At 46.9% G+C, this 24700-nt stretch overlaps 1 protein-coding gene across 6 annotated transcripts in view; it reads left to right on the top strand.

Annotated features, from left to right (window-relative positions):
* The window catches only part of LOC1281499 (hemicentin-1), a 117984-nt gene that overhangs the window by 48422 nt on the left and 44862 nt on the right, over positions 1-24700 (top strand). For all 6 annotated transcript variants that reach the window (XM_061643756.1, XM_061643755.1, XM_061643752.1 and 3 more), the window contains one exon: positions 4457-6030. In XM_061643756.1, the coding sequence (XP_061499740.1) occupies positions 5604-6030 (427 nt within the window). In that variant the 5' untranslated portion in view covers positions 4457-5603. The remainder of the gene's footprint in view (positions 1-4456; positions 6031-24700) is intronic.

Genomic DNA, 24700 nt, shown 5'->3' with positions numbered 1-24700 from the left:
TCGCGAGCACTCGCTCAAAGTCATAGCGGGACTCGATAATTCACCGCTGCGGCACAAGAAATCACGCTGAGTCGGTCCGGGCTTAATCTGCAGCAAATGCAGGTCGGGCGCGCGATATTGCACCGCTGATGATGATGCACCGCTGCGGCATTCATTTGTCATGGTGCGATGCAAAACCCCCAGTCCCAGCCGGATGGATGCACATTTGCGGTGTGCTTCCTTATTGCTTTTCAAATGGCTCAAAGGCTATCGGCCCCGGCCCGGCCGCTCGATGTCAAGTGAAACGATAAGCCTCGCGGAGGGGTTAGGACGCGTCGTTCGCTAGTGACGATGGATCGGCATTAAGTACACGTGTTTGTGTGAGTGTGTACTATGATTTCGACCGGAGCTCTAGCGGTGCAGCCGGCAAGCAATGCATTTGGTTGTATATGCTCACCGAGCCAGAGATTACGCTAGAGACACTTGCCACGCTCAGCTGCCTGTCACAGACTGTTTACGATCGGATCAACGCTGTGTGCTAATTAAGAGCATGCATCCGCTACCTGGTGTAGGTTTCCGATTCAGGTACGCCGTATGCAGATGGGAATGCAGGTGATATAAAGCAACGTACTTTCAAAACAGGATGATACGTAAATCATTGAAAAGAGAAAATGAGGGAATACGAAAAGCAATGTGGTGGAAAAATGCGTTGTTTCATTACCATGAGAAAAACAAACATAGTACGATCAATGCCAATTAAAATCAGACAGTGGTACAAATTACACCAGGCAACAAATCTTGCCATTCACCCTTCTTCGCACTCACCGAACAGTGGAACGGAGCGTTGTACGGAATAGCTTTTTCCGCTCGTAAATACTTTCTCTCCCAAGAGAAAGTAACTGTCTCTGCAGTACAAAAAAGTAACATTTGTAGGCCACAATATCGTTTGTACACCAAGCATGGGTTGAAAAGTTGCTCTAACCCTCGAATCGAGCCAAATTAACTTTCTCGCTGTTAATCACGGTGTTGTAATGGGGGGAAACAGATCCTACCTCCAAAAGCTTCATCAACCGGAAATGAGCCTTTGATTACAATTTTTCCAATCAGATTGAAAACAGACAGAATTTGAAACCTTTTCTACGCGAAAAAAACTCCCTACACCTAGCAAAGAAATTACCTGCCCAAGAATTTCCATCCCTTGCCAACAAATGCACCCCGCACGGGTATCCCCTTCCCGCGAGATAGGACTATTTACTGCTCGAAAAGGTAAAGTTTCCGCCAGCATCCGCCAGCTAATCAGTGTTGACTCGTGTCGAGTCAGGTGAAATAAGAGATGAAATAAATTCACTGCTTTCAAATAGACGGGAAATGGGTGGTGAGAAACGAAAGGGATAAACGGAGGGGGTTGTTTTCTCAAAACAATACAAGAATAGGCAAGCAACAAACGAGCGAGCGAGAGAGGAGTAAAGAAACACCTCAGCACAAGCAAAAAAAAAAAAACAAACAAACATGAATTACAAGCTTTTCGATCGCAAATTGCAAACGAAAAAAGGGTTCGCTGTAATTAATCTGCCCGAACCTGCAATCCCTGTCCCCGTTCCACCCGTGCGAGCGAAGCATAGAAAGTCATTTGCGCGATTGGAACTCTTGCTGCTTTGGCAAAAGTTTTCGATACCGATTGCTTGTATTGTTTGCTCGGCATTTCGGGTGCGCCAGCAGTGAAGAGAGCGCAAATTTTAATTATGTGCCTTGACCAGGGCACGGGTATGACGGGTATGAAACTAATTTCTGATGGTTTGCAAAATTCGGCACATTGCGGCTGGGCCTAAACAGTCAGCCAAAATGACAACAAACTGAACTCGAATTTAATTTGTCAAAAAATCCAACTGGCGTGCGCTTGGATGACACTTTACAATCGCTTTCTAGCACGAAAGTTTCATTCATAACGCATAACGAGCGTGCGGGCCCGATTGAATGTTGCCATTTCAATGTAATGTAATGGCCTGTCATTTGTCCCACCGTACCGTACTGCGCCGTAACGGTAATGACGTAGCACCTTTTCTTCCATCGCCAAAATGTCACGTTCCTTCCTGTGGCGGTGTTTAGGGGCGCGTGGCCGCATGACGCACGGAGCGTTTGCTTGCGAAAGGCGGCGAAAACATCCCGGAAAGGTCACCGCATTTTGTGCGCGAAGCATGGGGCTTCCTCAATGAAGCTCATCAACATTCAGAACAAAAACCGATCGTTATCCTTCTCAACAAAAACAGCAGCGCCAACTGGCATGCCGGGGAAGCTGGTATTTCCGGCTGAATGTCTTCCAATCGATACCGGTCCATTTTGGGGACTTTTTTCCGGGAAAATAGAAGGTTAAAGGGAGGAAAAGGAATCCATGGATGGGGCAAGGACAGTTTTGCAAAAATAAGATCCCCGGTCCCGGAATGCGATATTGAGTGAGACTGTGAAGAAGCCGATTGGAATCGATCCCGGATGTCTTCGATGGGAGCGAGTGTCGGGAGCGCTACAGACAATAACAAAAAAGAAAGGGTGGAATTTGGTGCGCTGCAGGCAGCCGGAGTGGCTGCTCCCGGAAGCGGGAACGTAAAGCCTAGGAAACAAATAGCTTCCGGCTCGTTCGATGCGCTCCTCAGCTCGTCAAAAAGGCGGTGATAAAATTTTCTTTTCTTCCGTCACCCCTCGTTCGTCTACCCCCCCAAACTAGCAGGTCCTACCGACCGCGCAACGGGATACAAGCTGGCAAAAATATGATTTTCCTCTTGCGCCATTCAATCATACCCGCCTGCTCTCGGCTCGTTCCCGGAAACTAGGTCAACGGAATAGGCGTCTGCTTTCTCTTGCTCTGTGCCTCTGCCCGGGGCTGCTCAATTCATCGCTCCCGGGTGGCTTATGATCGCCCATTTTTTGTTGCACAAAACTACGCCACAAACACCGCGCCACTGCACGGCTCCGGCCCGTAATGGGATCAGGCGCATCCAGCGGCGCCAGTGAAACGGGGACAAAATGTTAAATGAATCAAATTTACACCAATTATGCGACCATCATCATTCGTCATCGGACGCGCCTGAAATGCTCGGCCGTGGCGGAGGAAGTGCGAAATGGCACCACAACGGTTCTAGCCGCGCATCAGTCCAGCCAACTGGAGCGGCTGAAGTGTCAGTTAAGGTGCATGAGATTCTTCCCTTTCGTTGGAAAGAATATAAAATGTTGTAGTGGGGGGTTTTGCAGAAAATAATTAAATTTAATTTGAAGTTTTTATTGTCCAATGCGTCAACGTTTTATTTGCGATTTTGTACGTCTGTAGGCTGAAAAAGAGGAGCATTAGGCGTAAAACTAATGTTGAGGAGTTTGTTGAGTCACAAACAATAAGATGCTTTTTTGCAGTTTTTGGTAGTGTAGTGCTGGATTTTGTTGTATTCGACGTTGTGCGTTCTTTGGCCCCAACAGGAGTTAGCTGGGTTTTTATCACGGTATATCAAATTATGTTGATGAGCAATCTCAGATCAAACTTTTGTTATCAACGCAAATTTTGAAGTAGGTCAAGCCTTAGCGATTGCACATCTAAACATCAGCGGGTTGTTGCAAAAAAATGATCAGAATTTAAAGCATTTTAAAGAAAATTCAAAATATGTATGTCACATCAATCAGAATATTGTTGGAATTGTTTGATTAGAATTATTATAAGCTATGCAATGTTTGATAGTTGATCGTAGATCGTTGTATCACCACTTCTGTTACAATCTTGGATAAAGTAACATTAATTCTTTATTGGCTTTTCATACAACAATCAGTAGATTATAAACCTAATAAAAAGCCACTGAAAGAGTCAAAAACTCCATCCGTCACGCACGGGAAGCACAGTCAAGCAGTGCATGATTGATGAGCCTACGGTGGGAACTATCCCATCTGCCCGTGTGCACCATGCGCACACAAAAACAAAACAAAAAACAAACAAACCGTACACTCCATCCAGCAAGCGATTAAAACGCACAAACAGATCACAGCGAGTAAACCTCATCCCCAAAAACACTTAGAATGCTAGTTCCAGCAAACAATCATTCCCACTCGAAACAGCACACCCAGCCAGTATAATTTGATTCTCATGAATGTGTTAGTAAGCACGGAGCGGGGGCATTATATCCCCATCCCGATCACAGGCAGCTAATGATGGAAATCAGTTTGTTTTTCGGTGTTTGTTCCTGTAGTGCCAGCAAAGCCCTTTTTAACCTGTGTCGCGTGACACAGCTTTTCGAAATCGTGATTGTAACCCATTTGCTGGACCCCTCTGTTCAAACCAACCGATTCTATCGAGGGGCACAAAACCGGGATCAAAGGTTGTGTTGTACCCGTCGCCGTCGCATAGGTGACTAATCATCATGCCACCATCTAACCGTCAATTTAACCGCCCTCCACTAATGATTTACCCGTTTTGCTTTTTCCCACCTTTTCTCCTTCGGTACAGGTGTTGGGAATCATGCCCGGTTCAACTATCGTTTCAGCGTGCGCGTGACTCACCAGGGCAGAGCCTCGGAAGCAGTGTGAACGGGAAAACCATCATGGACGGTTAAAGAACAACGCTTTAGAGCGAGCCAAGAATTTGAAATCTTACCCAAACGCTTGCGCGAATAGTAAACAGTTTTAAAAGATCGGCGCGCTGTGTGTTTCGTGCTACACCGGGAAGCGTCATTAGCAACAGTTTTAATAGCCAACGAAACGGGCAGGAACCTACATTCGTGCGCACGTTCCGTGCCGTACCTTAATTAGCGGCGTGTGAGCTTGATAGAAGCGCAAAGGGGACTCCATCGGTTTCCTCGGTTTTCGCGGGCCGAGGAAAGTGCGTAAGATCGTCGGCATCCGTTCAGACCGTCCCCTGCTCTAAACGCGCACCGAAATGTTCCCGGCAGCTGTTCCGTTTTTATGGTTCACGACATCGTTCCGCGATCACCGTTCCCGCGTTCGTCGCCGGTGTGCTGGCGGTCCCACGTTCGTTGGGCGATAGTGTGTGCGTGTGTGTGTGTGTGTGTGTGTGTGAAGATGCATCCGACAAAGTGACGTATGGGGTGTTCCGTGAAAAATGCATTCGCTCCAGAAGCAGCAGTGTGTCCCACGGGGGCGGGTTTCGTTAGTGTACACATAAATTAAATTAGTGCATAATATCAAACGGATCCAATACGCAGAGCGGAGTGCGAAGAGCAAAGGATCGTAAATAAAAGAATCTCGTTAGTAAAAGTGCATGTGTGCGTGTGTGTGTCTGTGTTGTTGTAAGTGAAAATGATGCTGTGTGCTGGTGCTGGTAGAATTTTCACACCGCTAAACGGGCAGTAAAAATCCTCCGCCAGCGCGCAGATGTGAGCGATAAAGTGGAAATATAGTTCGGAAAATTTCGAAAGATCAAAGTGTTGGAGAAAAGCGTGTCACGTTCGCGCGCGCTCGCGCTCCCGCAAGTTCCCAAGGGAGAAGGTGACAAGGGTTCGGCATTAAGTGATTTACTTCGCACTCTACTCCCCCGGGGGAGGTTTTACTCCCCCCCCTTAGTTTCCTGCCCCCCCAAAACCAGTGAAGCAACACGAAACGAAACGTTACTAGAAGAAAGGGCAGAAGGAATAATAATGTCGCACGCCGAGCGGAATGCAACGGGCGGCTCGTTAAAATCCGATCCATCACGGTTAAAGATGTATCGATGTCACAAGCGGCTCGATTTACAGCAGCAGCATCACAAATGCAAAAGCTACCGAAGAACGTTACGGCCCGAACGGGCCGCGCTTGAACCGACCGTGGAGTCTTCCAGTGGTAGTGTCGACGGTGATGGGCGACGGTGGCAGTGTCGCCGGCAGCGACCGGTGCAACCCGATCCGGTGTGGCCACTGTGCCCGAGCAGTAGCAGCAGCGCCAGCACCCGCAGCAATCCCACCGTTGGCCGACTCTGCCCGGGGCGGCACATCTCGGCGCAGCTATTTTGGACCGCCGTCCTGCTTCTGTGCGCTGGATTTTGTACAAAGACCGGATGTGACGATACGGAGCAGTTCCAGAAAAACAGTAAGTAGTTGGCAACATTTTCCCAACCACACTCCACAGACACAGACATGAGCGACCGATCGGGATTGCAATGCGCCGCCGCCGTGCTCGCAGGCATTCGTGGAATGTCAATGTCTTTCAATGACATCCGAGCAGAGGGAAAGGAAATCGAAAGGCATCGGTATTTCGATCGGATCGGAAAATGGGATCACCCTGCGCCTCGGGGAGGGCACGGTGACTTTCCATCCGTAACGACATGATGCGGCAGGAGGAGTCGAGTGAGAAGGATTTATGGGCCGCTTCATTTTCAGGCCCCTTTTGCTTTGGATGTTTGGAAATCTTATGCGCCAAAAACGATCCCTTATTCCGGTGCCTCGCAACACATTACGGGGGGGAGCGGTAGTATATCTGTGCTTGAACGGGGTTCGCACATTGAAATCTGATGATCAACGTATCGACGACATTCCAACAAAAGTTCAATTAAATTTGGAAATATCCTCCCGTTTTGCCCGCAAACAAGAATCGGGAACGGGAACAATATCCAATTGCAAATGGGGGAATTAGGTTTTCCTTTTTTGCTAGCCTTTTTATTTCTTGCCTTCCGTTGTTATTGACATTGGCATTTGGGTGCTGGAATCCCACCCTGATGGAGGGACAGGGAGACACAGTGTACCTAACGGACGAGCAAAAAAAAAGGGTGGGGATGACGAGTAGTAAATGAATTCTGCACCGTCTGTCACTCGGGTGCTCCGACATGTGCCAACGGCGCAGTCATCATTTGATTGATTTGACTGCCATTGATTTCGCACTTCGCCCGCGGGGACCACTCTCTCTCTCTTTCACTCGTTTTCTCTTGCCCTCTTGTGCAATATACATCGGAAGCTTTTTGGGTTGTACTTTGTCGCCAGTCGCCCGCCCGAGCCAGATCGGTGGAAAAGCTGGCTTGGCTTTTCCAAGAATCAATTTGTGCTCCGGTTGAGCGGCTCGAGACGCTGGGGAGGTGAATGAGATTTGCAAAACTTGCTGCTCCGGTAATGATGGAATTGTGCATGGACGGTATGTACATGGGGCGCACATGACAACATGGCGTCAAAGGGGACCAAAAAAAAACACCATACCAAAAACAGCCGGAAAATTACGATGCATTATACCGATCGTACGCTAATGTGGTGTGCCATCGAATAATGCCCGTTGCCAGAGCGCTTTTTGTGCATGTGTCATTTTGTACCATTAAAAAAGGGAGTAGCTGCCGCAGCATGTTTTGTAACAAGCACACTGTTACACAATGCGGCCCCCATGACAAAAACTTTGGGGCAACTTTTCTTTGCTGCCAAACCTCGAGATAATGAGCATTTCCGCCAGCGCTTTCGGAAGGCTATCGGAAATGATATCGACTGAATGGTGTTTGATAACCTTTTTTATCCCGTGTGGTGACAGCTGTCAAACACAGAACGGCTAGCAGGCGCCGGTGACAGGTGACTGGTATGGAAATGTCCAAAAATTGCTAACCATTTCAATCACACACACACACACACACACGCTCTCTCGTTCTTTGGAAGGAAAATCGTGCATAGTTTTTTTTTACATATATTTCCACCTCACTCGTTACGGTCAATGGAAAGAGCCCCACGTCCTGCTGGGAGGGGAAAACGAGTTGGATTCATAAATATGTAGATTTTCCTTTTCCAAAACATGCACACATACACACACGCATGAGCCGCACTCAAACGAGGATCTTGATTTCGATTTGGCCAGTTTATATATTAGACGCGGGCGGCCCCTTTTAGCCCCATCGGGAGGGCAACACAAACTGCGCGGCATAAATCTTTCTCTGCGCTATTTCTGTACCAAACTTCCAACAACAATTTAATGAGTTTTCGGTGCTCGTTCCGTGTACCCGTGTGCGCATCGTTCCACACACACAAACACACACACACTCACGCATGTTCCAACGGCCGCAGATGCTCTTCCACAAAGATCTTCCACATTTTAGCGTCGGTTTTGTGACGGAACCCGCTCGGAAGAAGCGGGCACACCTCCGATGTAAACAGTAAATCTAAGGTGCCGCTACATCAACCATCCCGCGCTCTCTTTCACCCCACCCCAGATGCTAGCTTAAATTGTGGCGTGGTTTTTGCGTGCGCGAGCAGCCAGAAACTTTATGATTTATGCCAACACATATGCCGGGAGCGTGCGAATCTTAACATTGAAATATTTTCCCGTGCCGCATGCCGTTCCACCGGGGCTCGTGCCGTGTCTCTTGTTTTGATGACTTCTTTTGCGCGCATTCGGTTAACATTCCTTGGACAGCTGGCAAACAACAGTGCGCTGGCGAGCGCAGTTTCCCCCCTCTCTAACATTACCGACGCAAAAAGTTAAACATAGCGTGCATAAGTGGGGTACAAAAACGGGGCGAAAAACGGGGCCAAAAAATTTGCCGTGACTTTTCTGTATCTGCCACACTGGCGGCAAGTGTCTTCGGGGGTGTAAGTGGGTGCAGTTAGGCAACGGTTTTAATGCTGCCGCGTGTGTGTGTTTTTGTCGGTTCTCCGTACAGATCTCGGGGAGATGTTGGCCCTCGTAGTTGTAGGTGATGACATTACGGTGAAGAAGAACCAAGCGTTTCATGTCACTTCTGGTGCTGCGCTCTAGTTACCGCCGTGGATTGAGTTTAAGGCCGGACAACTGGCTAAACCACTGGAATCGGGTTGTTCTTGGTGGCATGTTGTTTCTGCTCATTGAAGTTTTTTTTCTCCAATAGATTTGTGACACTCCAAATGTGTCGGTAGATCATTCCTTTTAATGCCCGTAAAGCAAAGCCCAAAATGAACTCCCGCAAGAATTCTACAGCGCCCCCAGCGCGTCATAAACATTGGCCCATTTAAAGTGATTGGTTTTTTGGCATTTGGTCAAAACTTTCCACCGTACGGCGGTTGGCCGCGCCCCAGCACGATGGGCTTTTAAAAGCGAGCACCTTGTTTGGCTGCCGCGTCGTAGCGGGCGTAGAAAAGGCGTCGGTGTACCAGCATCCAACAAGAAGCTGTTGCTTACTGTGTCGGTGTAAAAGTTTATCCTTGCACAGCCGCCTTTCCACAGCGCTGCGATGACGGAAGGACGGAAGATTTGCATAATATCATCCGCCTCCTTCCTTTCCCTCCCTCTTCTCGATGGAGCCTTTTTCCGCGGCTTATGGATCGTGCATCAACAAAACAACAACAAAAAAAAACAAACAGATTTTCACAACCTACCTTACGGGAGCATGCAGGAAGGATGGAAGGTGGGCAAGAAATTGGAGCCAAATTTGTTGATCAATCTGGCCATGCGGTAAGAGCAAGGAGTAAAAGTTTCCCCACCGTGTTTCGAAGGCAGCAACAGAACGTTGGTGGCTTCGCCACGGCCTGGAAAACCGCAGAACAGCCAGCTTAAATAATGAATGTTGCCGCTTTGCTGGCGTAGCCTCTGGGCCCACTACCGCTCCAGTCCAGCTCGCGAGTTTATATTTTCACTCCGCAGGGGTGCTTTCCACGAGTTTCGGTGTACGTGGTGTGTATGTTTGCACTTGCTGGCGTATATATTGGTCGGGCACGGTGGTTTGGCGAGTGGTTTCGTTGGTTGTTTAGTGCAGTTGGGTTTGGTTGATGTTTTTTACCTCTTCTTTGCCTCTGTCAGTGAACGCCATCCGCGAAGGAAGGGGTTTTTGCCATTGTTGGTGTTTTGATACACTTTACCAAAACCATGACTACCGGGAGCAGCGTTTTTTTTGTTCATTCGTTGAACTCTTCTGGAAAAACTCATCGTCCGGGCATGAACTATGAATATCGCATTATGTTTTTGCTGTCCTGAATTATGACACAAGCCTCATAATAATATTACGCTCCGCGAGAGGCCGAGGGTATCGTGTTTTCGGTAGCAAACCGCGCAACCTACCTGCTCGATTCTTTTGTTCGTGTTTTACGCGTGCATTTACGCGCTTGTCGGTGGTTGGTTTCTCTGTACCTTGCCACGGCAGCCAGTGATGCTTTCCAGTTGCTGCTGTCGTCTTTTGTTGGCTGAAATGCATTGAACAGCCATAAAGCTTTACGCGGGTGAAATGAGTTGCTGTTGGAAAAGTTTCACTTGCCGGCAGATCAGAATGCTTGTAAACAAATGTTTGCAACGGCCGGATGTGGCGCACGGTTGGATACAAATTGCTAACAAATTTTAACAAAAAAAGGGCTGTCTAATTTGCCAAGTCCAATGTCGTGGGATTGAGCACAACACAATAGGCTGAAGCTGTCAGGTGTTGCTTCCAAAAAGCTCAGCCCAAATTATACCAAGAGCATGCTCCAAAGCAGTTCGCTAAAATATCCGATTACCGGATGTTGGGATGCAGTTTAATGTACGGTTAGTGCCACTCACTGAGACAGCGAGCTGCTACAGCGCAAATTTATGACCAGGAATCGAAATTTAGCTACCAGTTTAACACGTAGCACACAGCTCGACATCCCCTGTGGGGAAAATGCATACCCTCCCATAAGTAGGTCGTAAGTTACTGCCGCTCGACTAACTTCATTTGAATATAATAAAAATCTACGGCCCTTTCAATGTTTGACTGACTACTGCTGCTACTGCTGCTGCTGCTGCTGCTGTCTGTCGGGCCGGGCCAATCCTTTCGCTCCATAAATCTATGCAAAAGCCAGAAGGTTCCGGGATAACGTTTGCATTAGTCTGCCCGCTTCCCAGCGCATCCGGTATCCGGTTTCCATTTGCGGCAGATAATAGTCCCACAACGCCATAGGCAAGCATGAGTCGGGGATGCCGTGGCAGCATTATCTTTTCAACTTTCACGTCCTCCGTACCGGGCAGTCGTTCTTGTCTGCGTAAACCGTAACGAGCTTTGACCGAATGCGAGACAAGGGGAAAAGCTTAGTGATATTTGCCAGCACAAATCAATACACTCTGTCGTGACTCTCGGAGTGTTCTGAGTTTATTATGAAATAGTGGTAGCGTTAGGAGGTGCACTCTCTTCGCTCCATTTCCCCCCACGATCTCTATCACATTCTTTCTCGCTCGTAATGCACTGAAACGCCTCCAGTTAGCTGAGCAGGGCGCACAAAATGCACATATTTTAGTGATGCTTAGCAGCACACGGCTGCAACCAGTCATGGGACGTGGGAATGGTCGGATGTCACGAAGCATTCGGGGGGGGGGGGGGGGGGCCCGAGTGTTAAGGAGAGGAAAGAGGTCTGCCAATTGTGATCTATGCATGTTTTGTTTCAGACCCGCTCTAAATGCAATTGAATGCTGGCCTTTTTCCGGTTGTGCTGGCGTACCCGGGCCAAAAGGATCATAAATTTCCATCCTGGCTTTTATTTAGAGCACTGCATAAAAAATATGCTTCGCAGCAACCGAGCACTGCATGTTGTACACTTTCGTGTTCAGCTGCATGTGTTCAGTTGCATGGCTATATGTAAGAAGCTTTTCACTAAATCCATTCCTTTGTTACATTATAATGATCCAAAACAAACTCTTTATGCCATGTAAGCTGCGTTGCCCATTGAATGTTTTGTAAAATTTGTAATCTGTGTACCAATATGGGTGCAAATTAATGTTCGTAATTGAATGCTAATACAAACATAACGCATCATTTCACTTCATGTTTCCGCAGAATACATCATGAACGTTATTGTACTGTAAGAACATAATACCTTGCATAATATGTTGCACCCAACTAAGCTTATTATTGCTTTTGCATATTTTGACGGTTATGTGCACAAGTGTTCCCGTATTGTATTCCTAACTAAACAGCTAAAGCTATTGGTTACTGAAACGCTCTTGTCTGTGACTGAAAACTATTTCAGTTTGCCAAACAAAGCTGCTAATAACTTGGCAAAGCGGATCCGGTGTCTATCATGCATTGCCGATTGAAAAAGTTGGCTATTTCCGGAATTAATTTACTCCCTGAATGGAAAACAATTGCTGTACACCGGCCGGGAAAAGCTCACATACAAACAACACACACACACACACACACACACTAGAAAATCTCATACTGCGTCACAATCAAGGACAGCAGCAGTAGCAGCAGCAGCCACAGTGCAAACCCCAAAGGATATAGGTTAAAGCACGGGAACAGTAGCATAAATTAGTTATGAGTTCCCTCCCTAGCTGCGGTCAGTCGCACCGGCACCTAAGCTCGGTGTAAGTTCCGAAGTTCATGACTTATGCAAAGCAATTCTTGCGCGCTGTCGAGCATTGTATCGGTATTCCGGCATAGCACACTGGTTGGACAGGCTTTTACATTGGACGAGGTTGAATGTCCCGAGCATTTGCTCATCAATCCATTAGCTTTCATTAGCTAGCCTAATTGTCACGATCTGCCTGTTGTGTGAAGAGCGGAGGCAGTGGAGAAATGAAATTGGACGAAAAATTCTTGTCCGATCTCGGCATCTTGCTAGAGCAGGCTGATTGTATTGCAGGATTCGAAGAGAGTATTGTATTGCATGAAGGTTCGTAGAAAGTATAATATAAAGCGGAAATCCCTCACCAGGAAAACAAAATGTAGGTCCCGTTTCTGGAAGTTTCTCGTATACACAGGCGAAAGATGATCTACATTATGCAAACTAATTTAACGCTCAACTGACAAAGAACATACGCATCCGAGTTAGATGGCGATTGCGAGAACAGGGCAAATCTGACATCAAACAGCGTTTTAGCGAGCGTTGCGTCCATATTCTATTTCGACTAGGGCATTTTGCTGGAAAAAGGTCCTTTGAAATAGAGACCCATTCATTCGGAGCTATAATATGAGGCTTCATAGCTTTGCAATTTCCGCATGCGATAAGTGTGCCGCTTACTCCAAACAAAAAAAACGGTTTCAGCTTCATAATCGAAAACGAATAAAACTCCCTACCCGGAAACGGGCAGTGAGCCAACAAAATAAAGCACACGCCGGTAAGCAACCAACGTTCTATGGAACAACATTTTCCCATCTCCACTGTTTTTCGAAGTTTCCAAAAACAGAGATGTTCTCAAAAGGGGGTTGTATTTTTACTAGCCAATCCAGCCCGAAAACTAAAAACTTTGATCTCCAAACAGCCCCACTCTTACTGCCAGTAATTAAATACACTTCTTCTGTAAGGTACCATTCTCCAGAGCTTGAAACGCATTGGTCGTGTGCACCGGGCAAAGTACACACCAGATGAGCATTGCAGACGTTGCTGGTTTGCTAACACTGGGCACTACTATTTACCCAGATGTACATTTGCATGGAGTTAAATATTGAAGGCATTTTAATTACTGTGGTCGTCGGGATGGGAACACGTATGGTCTGTTTTCTTCCCTTTTCTACTCCTGCCATTTGCTTGTGTTCCGAAAGTGTACCACCGGTAAGGGAGGTTGATATACACATTGAGGTTTGAGAAAATAAATTTACCCAACCGAAAGTTGAGAAAGTTTAGCTGTAAAGATTTCCGTCCATAGAAGGTGACCTACCGGCATGGCGACCGACTGAACCGGGCAGGTCAAATGCTTCTCCACTGCGTGCCAAGCGCAAACACCCCAAAATGCTCGATAAATCTCGTCCACACGGAGAAGACGATTGATGTGCTGGACGTGGGAGTGGGTTCCCTTGTGAGATGTGGTTTATTTTCTTAATTTAATTGATCCAGCCAGTTATTTCAGCACAGCGCGCGTGTGTCTGTGTGTGTGTGTGTGTGTGGATAAGAGAGCAAATTAGAGTTTCTGCCCGAAAGGATCCAATTCCATGCGCTTGGCTTCCCTCAGCAGCTGGGTTTATAGTACACAAGCCATTCGTTCGTTCACTGTCCGCTCAGTCCACTTGCGTCTGAGTTGCTGCATCTTCAAAAGGATCCGTATTCAACCGTGACAGTCATTTCATTATACCTCATAATATGCATTGGAATTGATTTAACGAACAGAATTATCGCATTAAAGGAAAGCTTTCTCAACACACACTCCCACACAAGAAGCCTCGCCTGAGCACCATTACATCTTCACTGTGCAGGATATGAAAGCTTTGCAAGCATCCAGCGCCTGGGGGCTAAAGTGACATTTTGTCATCTGTACCGTTGCATGGTGTACGATGATCTTGCCATGGCACGCTCATTATAACGTATCATCGTCGACGCTGTCTTTGGGCCGTGCGTATGTTACCTACCAAAAGATTCCAGGAATAGCCGTACCACGTCAACTACAGCACCAGCAAAAGCAACTTTTCAGTGCTATTAACATGATCAAAATGAAACCCGTAGCTATTGTTTCTGCACGTTCCCCTTTCCTCCAGTCACGACGTCATCCGTGTTTCCGGTCGGTGAAGAAGTCTCTTGCAACTTTTGTGTGCCGTCACCAGTCACGGGGCTTGGCGTTTGCAGCATTCATCGGCTCATCATAAGGAGCACATTATCTACGTTTTGCCTAGTTCACGTACCGCACAGTGCCGTGAACCTTCCTGTAGTGCCGTCCCTAGAATTGACGAAGCCCGGAACAATGAAACCCGTGGAAACGCTGGGTAGTTGCAATTACATTCGCCAGCTGGTGAGCGTGTAGGGTGTCGGGGGAGAGCTGTGCGTTCTATTCACTCCGTAATGGTCGCACTGGATGGCATCAATGTGGTGTGTATATCCTTGAGAATACACACCAAGCCTGTCGACCGCTCACTCTCATCAACATAGACATATCCCTTGTGTGTGCGGGGCTCTCTATGCCGTGAATACGTTTCCGGCAAGCACCGGTATACACGGCAACACACTCACCACGCTTCCGTCTTTCAAAGCCCCAAACCAGGCTCAGTGCAGAGGGGTAGTACGTGTCGGCAGACGATAATCCTAGCAACAAGGTTGCTGAAAGGAGAATGAAGAAAAACAAAAACGCCTACGTACCGAGACGCACGCTTGATGTCATAAGTACCCTGTATGCAACACTCCATTAACAGTACGTTTCTGCTACCCACCGTGCGCTTGTTTCAACTTTTGAGCAATTTTTTATCACTTCTAACGAGCCCCGCCTAGTACGCATCTCGGGGTATTCAGGCATAGCTGGGGTAGCAAGGAAGCACCAAACGTGCTGAACTTTATTCCCACCCAGCAACAGTGTTGATGGACCGTGGAAAGACCATGAGAAGAGGAAGGATAAAAAATCAAACACACACACACACACACACACACACACACACACACACACACACACACACACACACACACACACACACACACACACACACACAGAAGCGAACGCGCGCGCGAACCACGGTCGGAAGAAAAGGTAGGCGAAAAACGCTAGCACATAAACTAAATTGTTTGTGAAAATTACACGACCGTTTTGTTTAGCCTCGTCTTGGTCGTTTTTGCCGAGCTTAGTTTACACCATATCCTTGCAGCTTTGAGGAGTTTTTTTTTAAAGCAGCGTGCTTGTATATAAGTGTGTGTTTGTGCCGAAGCGCAACATCGTGGAACGGGAGGGTACAGCTTACAGCAAGCGCGTATGAAAATGTCGTAACCTCTTAAAGCGAACCACACCGATGGCTACTGGGAAAACGGAGAAAAATAAACGCGAATCAAGCAATTCCAGCAACGAGCGAGAACCGAGCGCCGACCAGCAGGGAAATGTGTTCATGCTAAGCAAAAACAAACTCAACCACAAACGAAAAACAGAACCTGTGTCCCGGCGAACATAACCCTTTTGGCCTACGGAGCTGCGGATCGCACCGGTGTATGTTTGTGAAAGGGTGGAAGAAAAAACAAAAAAAAGGATAAAATAAGTACAAACAATCATGCGTCGAGCAAAGAAAAACCCCGTCTTCGCGACGGTTTCGCTTTCCGTACGCTTTCGCTGTGGAAGAAAATCACGACCCCATCGCCCGCGAAATCGCATCGCGGGAGAAGACAAAGTAAGGCAAAGAAATCTGCTTACCCTGTAGCGTTTTTATCGTCATCAGCGTCATCCGCGGAACCGGTGGGACTTGTTCTCCGCTCGTGTCGGCGCTCTCGTGTCGGCGTTTCCGGACGAATGAACGCGGACGCCCCGGTGCTCAAACTTCAAACGTGCTCGCCTCGCGCCAGTCAGTCTTTATCCACGCGAAAACGTTCGCATCCCGAAAGCGTGGATAGTGGGATGAGAGGACTTGAGCTGGGCCTTCATTTTGGACACTAGTTTCCGTACAAACAGCAACACTCGCACGGCCACGGGATCTTGCAGAGGAAAGTTTGCTTGCTGCGAGCCAAAAACCCCTCCGGGTGGTTGAAGAATGCGGTGAAGTCAGGCCAAAACTTCTCGGTTACAAAATTCGCATCCGGTGTGTGTGTGTGTGTGTGTGTGTGTGTGTGTGTGTGGACGGAGTTGTAGGAATCCTTTCCCAGCATTCTTCCTGCACGATTCCTACTACTTCTAGCCCGTGGCTCATGAAAAGGTTGATATTTTACCGGGCCAAAAGGAGGCGAAAAAAACTCGCAGATGAATTTTCCATAAAAACCGGTCCCTTGCCCTGCTAGCCGATTCTGAGGAAATTTTCCATCACGCCTGGCAAATGTTGAGCGTCATTTGGTGGGCACTCGGTATATTACGCGCTTCCAGCGACTTCCAGCGAGGTCGGGCAAAAGTTAACCCGAACCGCACCGTGTGGCATTGCGGGATGATGAAGGGCATTAAAATCCAAACCGTACCGTTACGATGGATTTCCGTTCATGCAGCTCTGGTCGTTTGGGTTTGCAATCTTCGCGTCCCGCTGCAAACCGCTAACGATGGGGTTGAGCACGTTGTCTTTGCCAAACCTTCGGTGGTCCGGTCGGTTCTGGTTCTGTTGGTGCGTGATCGGTACGCTAACCATTATTCAGCCACATTCGTGCGCCCCGTGTCGTTTGGTTGTGGTAGAAACTGCATTTCTATAATAGGAAGAGAACTGCAGAGTCGTTTCTGGTAAGCGGATATGAGTGGTTAACCGATTTATGTGTACGGTAGAGGTTATATGAATATAAAAAATAATAATATTTTAGTATTCCAAATAACGTCGCATATCTGTTCACTATCATTAAGGGCTTTTACAATACTTCAACAAATGTAATCCCATCAAGTTTTGATCTTGGAATTGGATTATTCTGGTTTATATCGTACAATGAACTAAACCTCATCATACACGTCACTTAACGTGACACCTGCATATTAAATTAACAAACAATTATTTACAAAATCCAGTAATTGAAAATGCCAATAATCCATATATCTTGTATCCATCAGCTGACCTTCGCTTCCTCCACACGACCATTGACCTGCTGATGGCTCAGAGAAAGCCATGTGCAGAGTGTCAAGTACGCCATACGCCAACACTGCTGACACAGAAGACAATACACGCACCGCTTCTCACATTACCCTGTGCAGCAATGCAACCGTCCCGCCATCTTGCGGGCGTTTGCCGTTTCCCGAGCGACGGTCCAGATTTTATGACCATCCATTGAAAACTCAAGCACCAAGTCATCCTCCCCAACTGAGAGCAAAAGTAAAACAAAGAATTTCCACCCTCCCGCCCCAAGCAAGCACCATGGCCGGGAGTTCCTTCGGCATTGGGCAGGAGGAGGACGGTCACCTCAAAACTCGTAACCATCGTCCTGAGGTCAGGAATGAGTGGGTGTGGCTACGATACGTCGAATACCATCCACGCCACACTCTCCGCACCCGAAGCCCCCTAGCTCAGGAATATGACTTGGCGAAAACTCATTGCAAAAGCTATAATTGAACTTATAAAACCTCACCCATTACGGACGTGCCATCCAGCACCGATGCTCGAACGGGTGCGGGTGGATGGTTTCTGGTGGGGGTTGGGTGGTGTGGTTTTTCCACCCAGTTCGTGCTAAGATAGCCCCCGCTTTAAGAATACCCGGGATGCTTCGGAAACCCACATTTTAATGGGCGCGGGATGCTGTTACTGGATCGGAGATTTCCCATCGATCCAAGTGCCGAGCTTACCGAGGAGGAACCGGTCCAACGGAACGGTCGGTGCCGTTGTCGATGTAAGCATTTTCGAGTGATTTTAATTGACTCCTCTTGCGCCATCGGTATCTGGTGTGGAGTTTTATGAACTCTTGTGTGGGGCGGGCGGACTACTGTGTGTTCGTCGAGAGCAGAAATTTCGTCCCCCGTGCGCTCGCTCATCGCTTGGTGCGCGGGATGTTTATTTAAATTTATACCCACACGCCCGGGCCGGGCTGGAGCAGTCTGTTTAGAGTTTTGTTGTGATAAAAAGTACAATCTTTTAATAAGAGCATCGCCTCGAGAGTGGCGTGTTATTTATTGTTTCGTTACGCCTTACAATCTTGACAGAACTTTTGCCTCCAGCCTAGTCTTTTGTTGTTCGGCCCAGTTTCGGTGGCAGATTTTTGGGTAACTTTTTGCCCCGAACCAACAAAATTTAGTTCTTTTCGTCCTGTGAAAACGGTTCCGCCAGCCTTTGTCGCATTATCAGTGATCAGCCTTGTTGCGAAAAACTTTCAAAACGTAACCCTGTTTGCGAGATACGCATACCATTGATGCGGTGTCAAACCAGTTCATAACTTCCCGGAGGAACAGCTTCCAGCCGAACAGCAGAGTAGATCTCGATTACGCTGTAGCACTTGGATTTTTAGAGCATCGTAATGATGAGGATACTTAAAGGCAAAAAGCACCACCAAAGAAATGGACACGACGCTCCTAAATCATTCCACATCGCTGCTCGCGGTAGTGGTGGTGGCGGTGGTGCGTAAAAATGTATAAAAAATAATTACGCCATTTTGCAGTGATTCGGCTGCGGCGGTCGGCACAGGAACCATTACGTTTCCGGGTCACGCCGCAACACAGTTTTGAATGAGTGTTCAGACAGTGCGAAACTTTTCCTCCAAAAAAAAAAGCGAGAAGAGCTTTCCATTTACTACGGCGCTGTTTTTATGTTTGCGTTTGTGGTGTCAATTGCTGGGGTAAAGTTTTGCGTCCCACCACACAGTGGAAATAAACACAGGATATGGGATGTTAATTAAACACGGACGTGATTTGACCGACGTGTTTGTGAACTGCGTGCCACCCACACCTGGTTGGTTGGTGATAATTATAAATTGTGCCTTTTTTCCCCCCCATATGGATCAGTGTGTTTAGCTGACCAATTGCAGCGGGTTTGTGCCGCCTGTTTGATTAGTAGTGGGATGCATGTCAGTCGGAAGTTGCATCTAGCGGAAAATGAGCTAATTTTCACAACGGGGTTGTGGGTCGTGAGAAGCTTCGCCCACCGTGAAATGAAATAAAAGGATAAAAAGTTGTTCGAAAATGATGTTTGGATACAGCATTTTCTTTCTTCGTTTTATCTCTCTCTCTCTCTCTCTCTCTCTATCTCACTTAATATTTTTCTTCTTTATTTTATGAACATTCCTCAAAACAGAACAACATACTACAACTACTGCAATTTGCATTTCTAAACAGCGAATTCTACACTTTCCTGAAAGGAAGTGAAAAACATATTTTTTCCAGCATATCCCGCGCTTCGATAATACATGAAACTTTCGCTTAACAATATCACGTGAATAGTCTGTGGCATGCTCGTTAAACTTTCCAACAAAACATAGCTTCTCTTCCATTTTTCTCAGCCCCATTGGAAACCTACGTCAAGCAGCAGGATGAAAAGCACGCTGAAAAGTTTACTAGCAGCTCATCTACGAGCGTGATATTGTGTATCACAAAGCCGGAAGCGAACAAGTAAGCGGCCAGTTTGCTAACGGATCGTGCTACTTCTATGTCGTACTCTACGTAGCTTTACCGCAACACAATCGTTTACATTTAAACATTATCTAAAAGAGCTAACAAATAAAGCGATAAAACAAAACGCGCAGTTTCGAGAATGTACAACCCTTGCACTGCCGATTCTTTCCTCCACAAGCAAGCGTGATAAAATCACATCAAAACTCGCAAACGCAACGACACAATCAGCAAGCATGTTGTGTCGCAACAGTCGCTGGGTAAAATCTTTTGCAAAAGAGTTCCAACTACGTGATGAGGATTTTGGAGATAGAAAAAAAAACCTGCACGAAACCCGGTACACGACCGAAATCCTTTACATGGCACACTGCACGTACCGCCGGCAGTACACGAGCCACAGGACACAAAGGCTCGGGATGAAAGCTTGCGACACACACACAAAAGAAGTTGTGCACAAAACTTTCAGCACCCTGTTTTGAATTGTGTGCGAGTGTGGGTGTGCAAGGTGGCACCGAACGTGGCAGCCAAAATCGACCCAACAGCAACAGCATGGTGCGGATGGGACGGGATGGGCTGGGTGCTTTTGGAGGATATATAAACATGATTTGCTCAGAAGGACAAAGCTTTTCTTCACTCGCTTCTTCACTGCCTTTCCTGTACAATGCCTCCGAAATGCATCCTTGCATCATCCTACACCCGACCCTACAGCACTGCACCGTCGCTCTGCAAGGAAGAAGTTGCTCATGTTGATCTTGCTAGTTATTAGTTTGCCCCGAGGGTTGGTGTTAACGAGTTTGCTGAAAAGTTTAGCATGAACAGAATTATTCGCTACTTTACTGTGGTGCTGGAGTGGTACAGCTTCCATCCTCATGCGTTCGCTTCAAATTTGAATGTGCGCAGGAAATTGTCGAGTGCAATTGAAAGAAGTTCACTATGAGCCCGTCCCGTGTTGCTCTCGCTCTGTATGCTGCTGCTCCCCGCATTGGTTGAATAATTGTACGGTCTCGTTTGGTACTTTTTATTTGTACAGTGCAACAGTTTTACGCAACTCCGCTTTTGTGCCAAGCGATGGAGTGCGCTGGCATGAGTGTTTTTTATTGCTTGGTTATTAATTACACGTGCATGGAGGGATGTGGAAGAAGCTTCTTGCATCTGTTACGCAAAAGTTTGGCTGATAAACGATTAAACTTTGCTTACCTGCGCCGCTCGGATAGGCGTTGAGTTATTTGATGGGGAAGGGGCGAACGGTGCGTAGCTACTGTTCTCTGTGTAGACATCATTTCAATCTATGTATAAATATTAAGAATAATAGAGATTGTTTGATTGAAGTCTGGCTAGAGGAGTGAGTTTGCTGCATTTGATTAGAAAAATGGGGTTCATTTTCCTTTCCAAAGTACTGCATAGCTCACGCGTGATTTGTTGAATTTTGTTACCACAGGTACAGTGTGATGGGAAGGGAAATATGTTGCTAAGAAAGTAACGTTTAATTGGACATTACACTGTTAAGAGCATCGCCTTTTTAGCCTCTTTTTCGATCTGAAACGAGCAGCATACGAGCATCGTGGGATCAACTAATGATGCTACTCTACGTATGTTAGTATACAAACACTCATTTTTCCATACGTGTCAACTGAGGTATCGTAAACAGTCAAGGGACGATTGCGCACAAAAAGAAGAGCATCGTGCATATACATGATCGTGCAGAACCATAAACAACTGCCAACGAGGAAAACGTTTCCTACCGGTTCCGCCTGCTAGAGAGAGTGAGGAGGGTAGCGGGAGGGGGTGAGGAATAAGAAAAATATGGTTACGATTTGCCGAGCGGCTATGCAGTGGCAGTGCAAAATACGTAAAATATGCAACGGAAGAACCAGAGCGCAGCGCACAGCCCGGTCGCGCAGGAAGCAGAACATTAAGCGTGTGTATTTATAGACGTCACAAATGTCTCGCTGGCCTTACCCGGTTTCCCCGAGTACGACACGAGCGTGGCACGTTTTCGTACCATTACTATATTAGCTTCATGCATGTCCTCGTGTGTTTGTCGTGTCGTGGCCACCGCCGGGCTGCCTGTGCGGCTCAAGTGCACACCAACAGTCATTGCACCCCGATGCAAACGATGCCAACCGATACACGGGAAGGAAATATCGTTTCAAAATGGCATCTCGTCGTAAGTGGGGCCCCGTTATGGAGTGAGGCACGAGTAAAAACATAAATGGATCGTTTCTGGCGATGGTTCGCAGAGATTTACGGTGATTTTTGTGCCTTATTATTGGCAAGTTCACGCAAATGGCACAAAGTCAGTCTTGGCTGAAATCTTTTTTTTTTCTTTTCAAAAAGGCACTGCCTTGGTTCGAATGTTTGATAACGTATTCATGACAGATGAATAGTTTTCCGACTTGAACAGCCCAACGATGCCAAGAATTGAGGTTTCAAAAAAATCTCATCTGGTTTCTGGACCGCCTCTTTCTTCATATCTTAAGCGCTCAGTACACTCAACCGAACTCATCTTAAGCCAATATGACCCACCCTTTAACAACCTCATGAACACGGGACTCAAGAGCACTCTCGACAGATGCTCGAGTATGTCAACTTTCCTAGCCCGATTACATCGTCCGACCGAGTCTAATGACTCCCTTGTGGCTGTGAAAATAACATTTTAGCTTCACCGTAGAGGTAGCCATGGTAGGCCACATTAGCTCCAGCTGGTCAAACCACCGCTCACAATCACACACATACACATAAATGTCCCACAGGGAGTAGATTCGATTGAAACGATAGAAGCACGTTCAAGCGTCGGTTGATAGCCGATCCGAAGACTTTAAGGTCACAAGACGCTATAACAGTTAGAGCAGCTCGTTGTCGTGTGGTATGATAAAATTTTAATGATGCTGAAAATCAACAAACAGCTTCTAATATTTATAAGACAGCAAAAAGCACTAAACTCGACCGACGGCCACTGGCGGCTCAGAAGTAGCGGTACAACATTTTGTACGATAGGAGAAACTGCTACGATAAGCACGACAAATCGGCATTTTCGTTTACAAGGTAGTCATTCGGTTACCGTGTAATATCAGCAGTAATCAATTGCATCGATGAAGAATTTATCGGGTACACCAAGCTTTATGTACCGTATCGTAAAGCTGACCTGCTGGCCTGGCAGATTACACGCCAGCAGGCGATAAGAATACACGATTGGTGTTCAAATTTTATTGCACCGCTTCGTGTACAAATAGTTTTGAAGTTTGTTCGGGTGTATCACACGTCTTGGCAAAAACTTTAATGAGTGAAAATTCCAACACACACACACACACACACACATACATTGAGCAACCTCTGGTGTGGATTTTCCGGTGCACCAATATTCACTGGCTTGTATCCAGCGTATTCCCGAAGCAACTGCCGCTGTTGGTGGGAAAAAGTTAAACACATTTAGTGCGGTAGTGCAAGGGCACAGCCCCGACCATTCTCACCAAATATCTCCGTACCGGGGCCATGTTTCGTTTTAATCGATCCTTTATGCGCGCCCCCCAACCGCCCTTCCCGGCATCGCAAATCTCATTAAAGAGCCGGCAAAAGTTTTGCGTAAATAAATAAAGTTGGTTTCGCTCACGGTGCACAAACCGCCCGTGCTTGCCGAAGTGAAGTAGTGTATTGCATAAAATAAATTACTTCTCCGATGGCCGATGCCCAGCCTAAGGGGAAGGTTTATGTTTCGGGTGTGCAAGCAGACTCTCGAATGAAGGATTACTGTTGTGGAGGGAAATTTACGATTAATCTTAAATTTAGAGTCGGGCGAGCGTAGGTGGAGGTTTAGCGATGGATAATGGATGCAATAATGATTTACAAAATGCCGTGCACGGTTTACAGTCAGAAATTGGTGCAGTCACTCAAAGAACCAGGTCGTTTTTTTGGGGTAATACACTTGAATTTAATATTCTTCAAATATGCTCATTAGACAGTAATTTATCTCGCGTTGGTGATGTCATCTTCCGACTACGCTTTGGCTCAATTTGCATGCACACACATTTCAATGATCATTTAATGATCTTCAAGAGAAGAACGGCGGTGATAATAATGCTTGAATTGTTCTCCACCCAATCCTACCTTCTCATCTGACCACCCTCCTTATGGTTTAGCTTATGATATGCGTCATAAAAGAAATATTTTATTTAATTGCAATGCGCCACGTCCGTAACGCCATTTAAAATATCTGTGTATGTGTATGCGACCTTGGGCATCGCGACGGTCGCTCAGATGTGCCCGGTCTGCCGGTGGCACCAAATATCAAGGCAACTTCACTTCCACTAAATGCCATCCAAATTATGCCACAATTCTACCGAGATATCATAGATGAAAATCCAAAGCCTAACAAAAAGCGGCCTAGAAAGAGCAACAACAGCAGCTACACCGACAACAGAATCACCATTGGTATTCAAGAAATAAAACGTTTTTCACATTTTTCCCAACACTACGCCGGCCTGGGTGTGCTAGAGCCATTGGGCTGGGAAATGGAACGCGCTGGCAGCATTAAGCGCGTTGGCGATAATGGTGCCGCTCTGGTGGAAATAAGCAAAGCAGCACCGACTGAAAAATAAAGGAACGCAACGGGACAACCATACACACGAGACCGAAACCTCACCACGGTGAATGAAAACGTAACCGGCCGCCTGCCGGATGCCAACTATCTCATCACACTATCGGTAACTATTTACATAATAAGAGCTTCGAATCAGCATGAGCCGGCAAAGAATACGTCTATGCAAATTGAATTAGTTTCGATGCTATAATATGGCACCCTGGGAGGCTTGGAAGGCTGAACTGCTGACAGGGAAGTGTTGGTACGTGCGGCAACGATTGGGAGCTTTGTAGCATCCGAAGGCCGCTCGTGCTGGGATGGTGCTGGTGGCACATGTGAGAGATGGATAGTCACTGTGTTGGCATCTGTTTGGTTGGAGAATCGAGAAGGATTCCTTGCACATGCTGG

Source organism: Anopheles gambiae, chromosome 2 (genome assembly GCF_943734735.2).
Source record: "Anopheles gambiae chromosome 2, idAnoGambNW_F1_1, whole genome shotgun sequence".
NCBI classification, from domain to species: Eukaryota; Metazoa; Arthropoda; class Insecta; order Diptera; family Culicidae; genus Anopheles; species Anopheles gambiae.
Note: the sequence above shows the minus strand (reverse complement) of the source record. Positions and strands in the feature narration are given on the sequence as shown.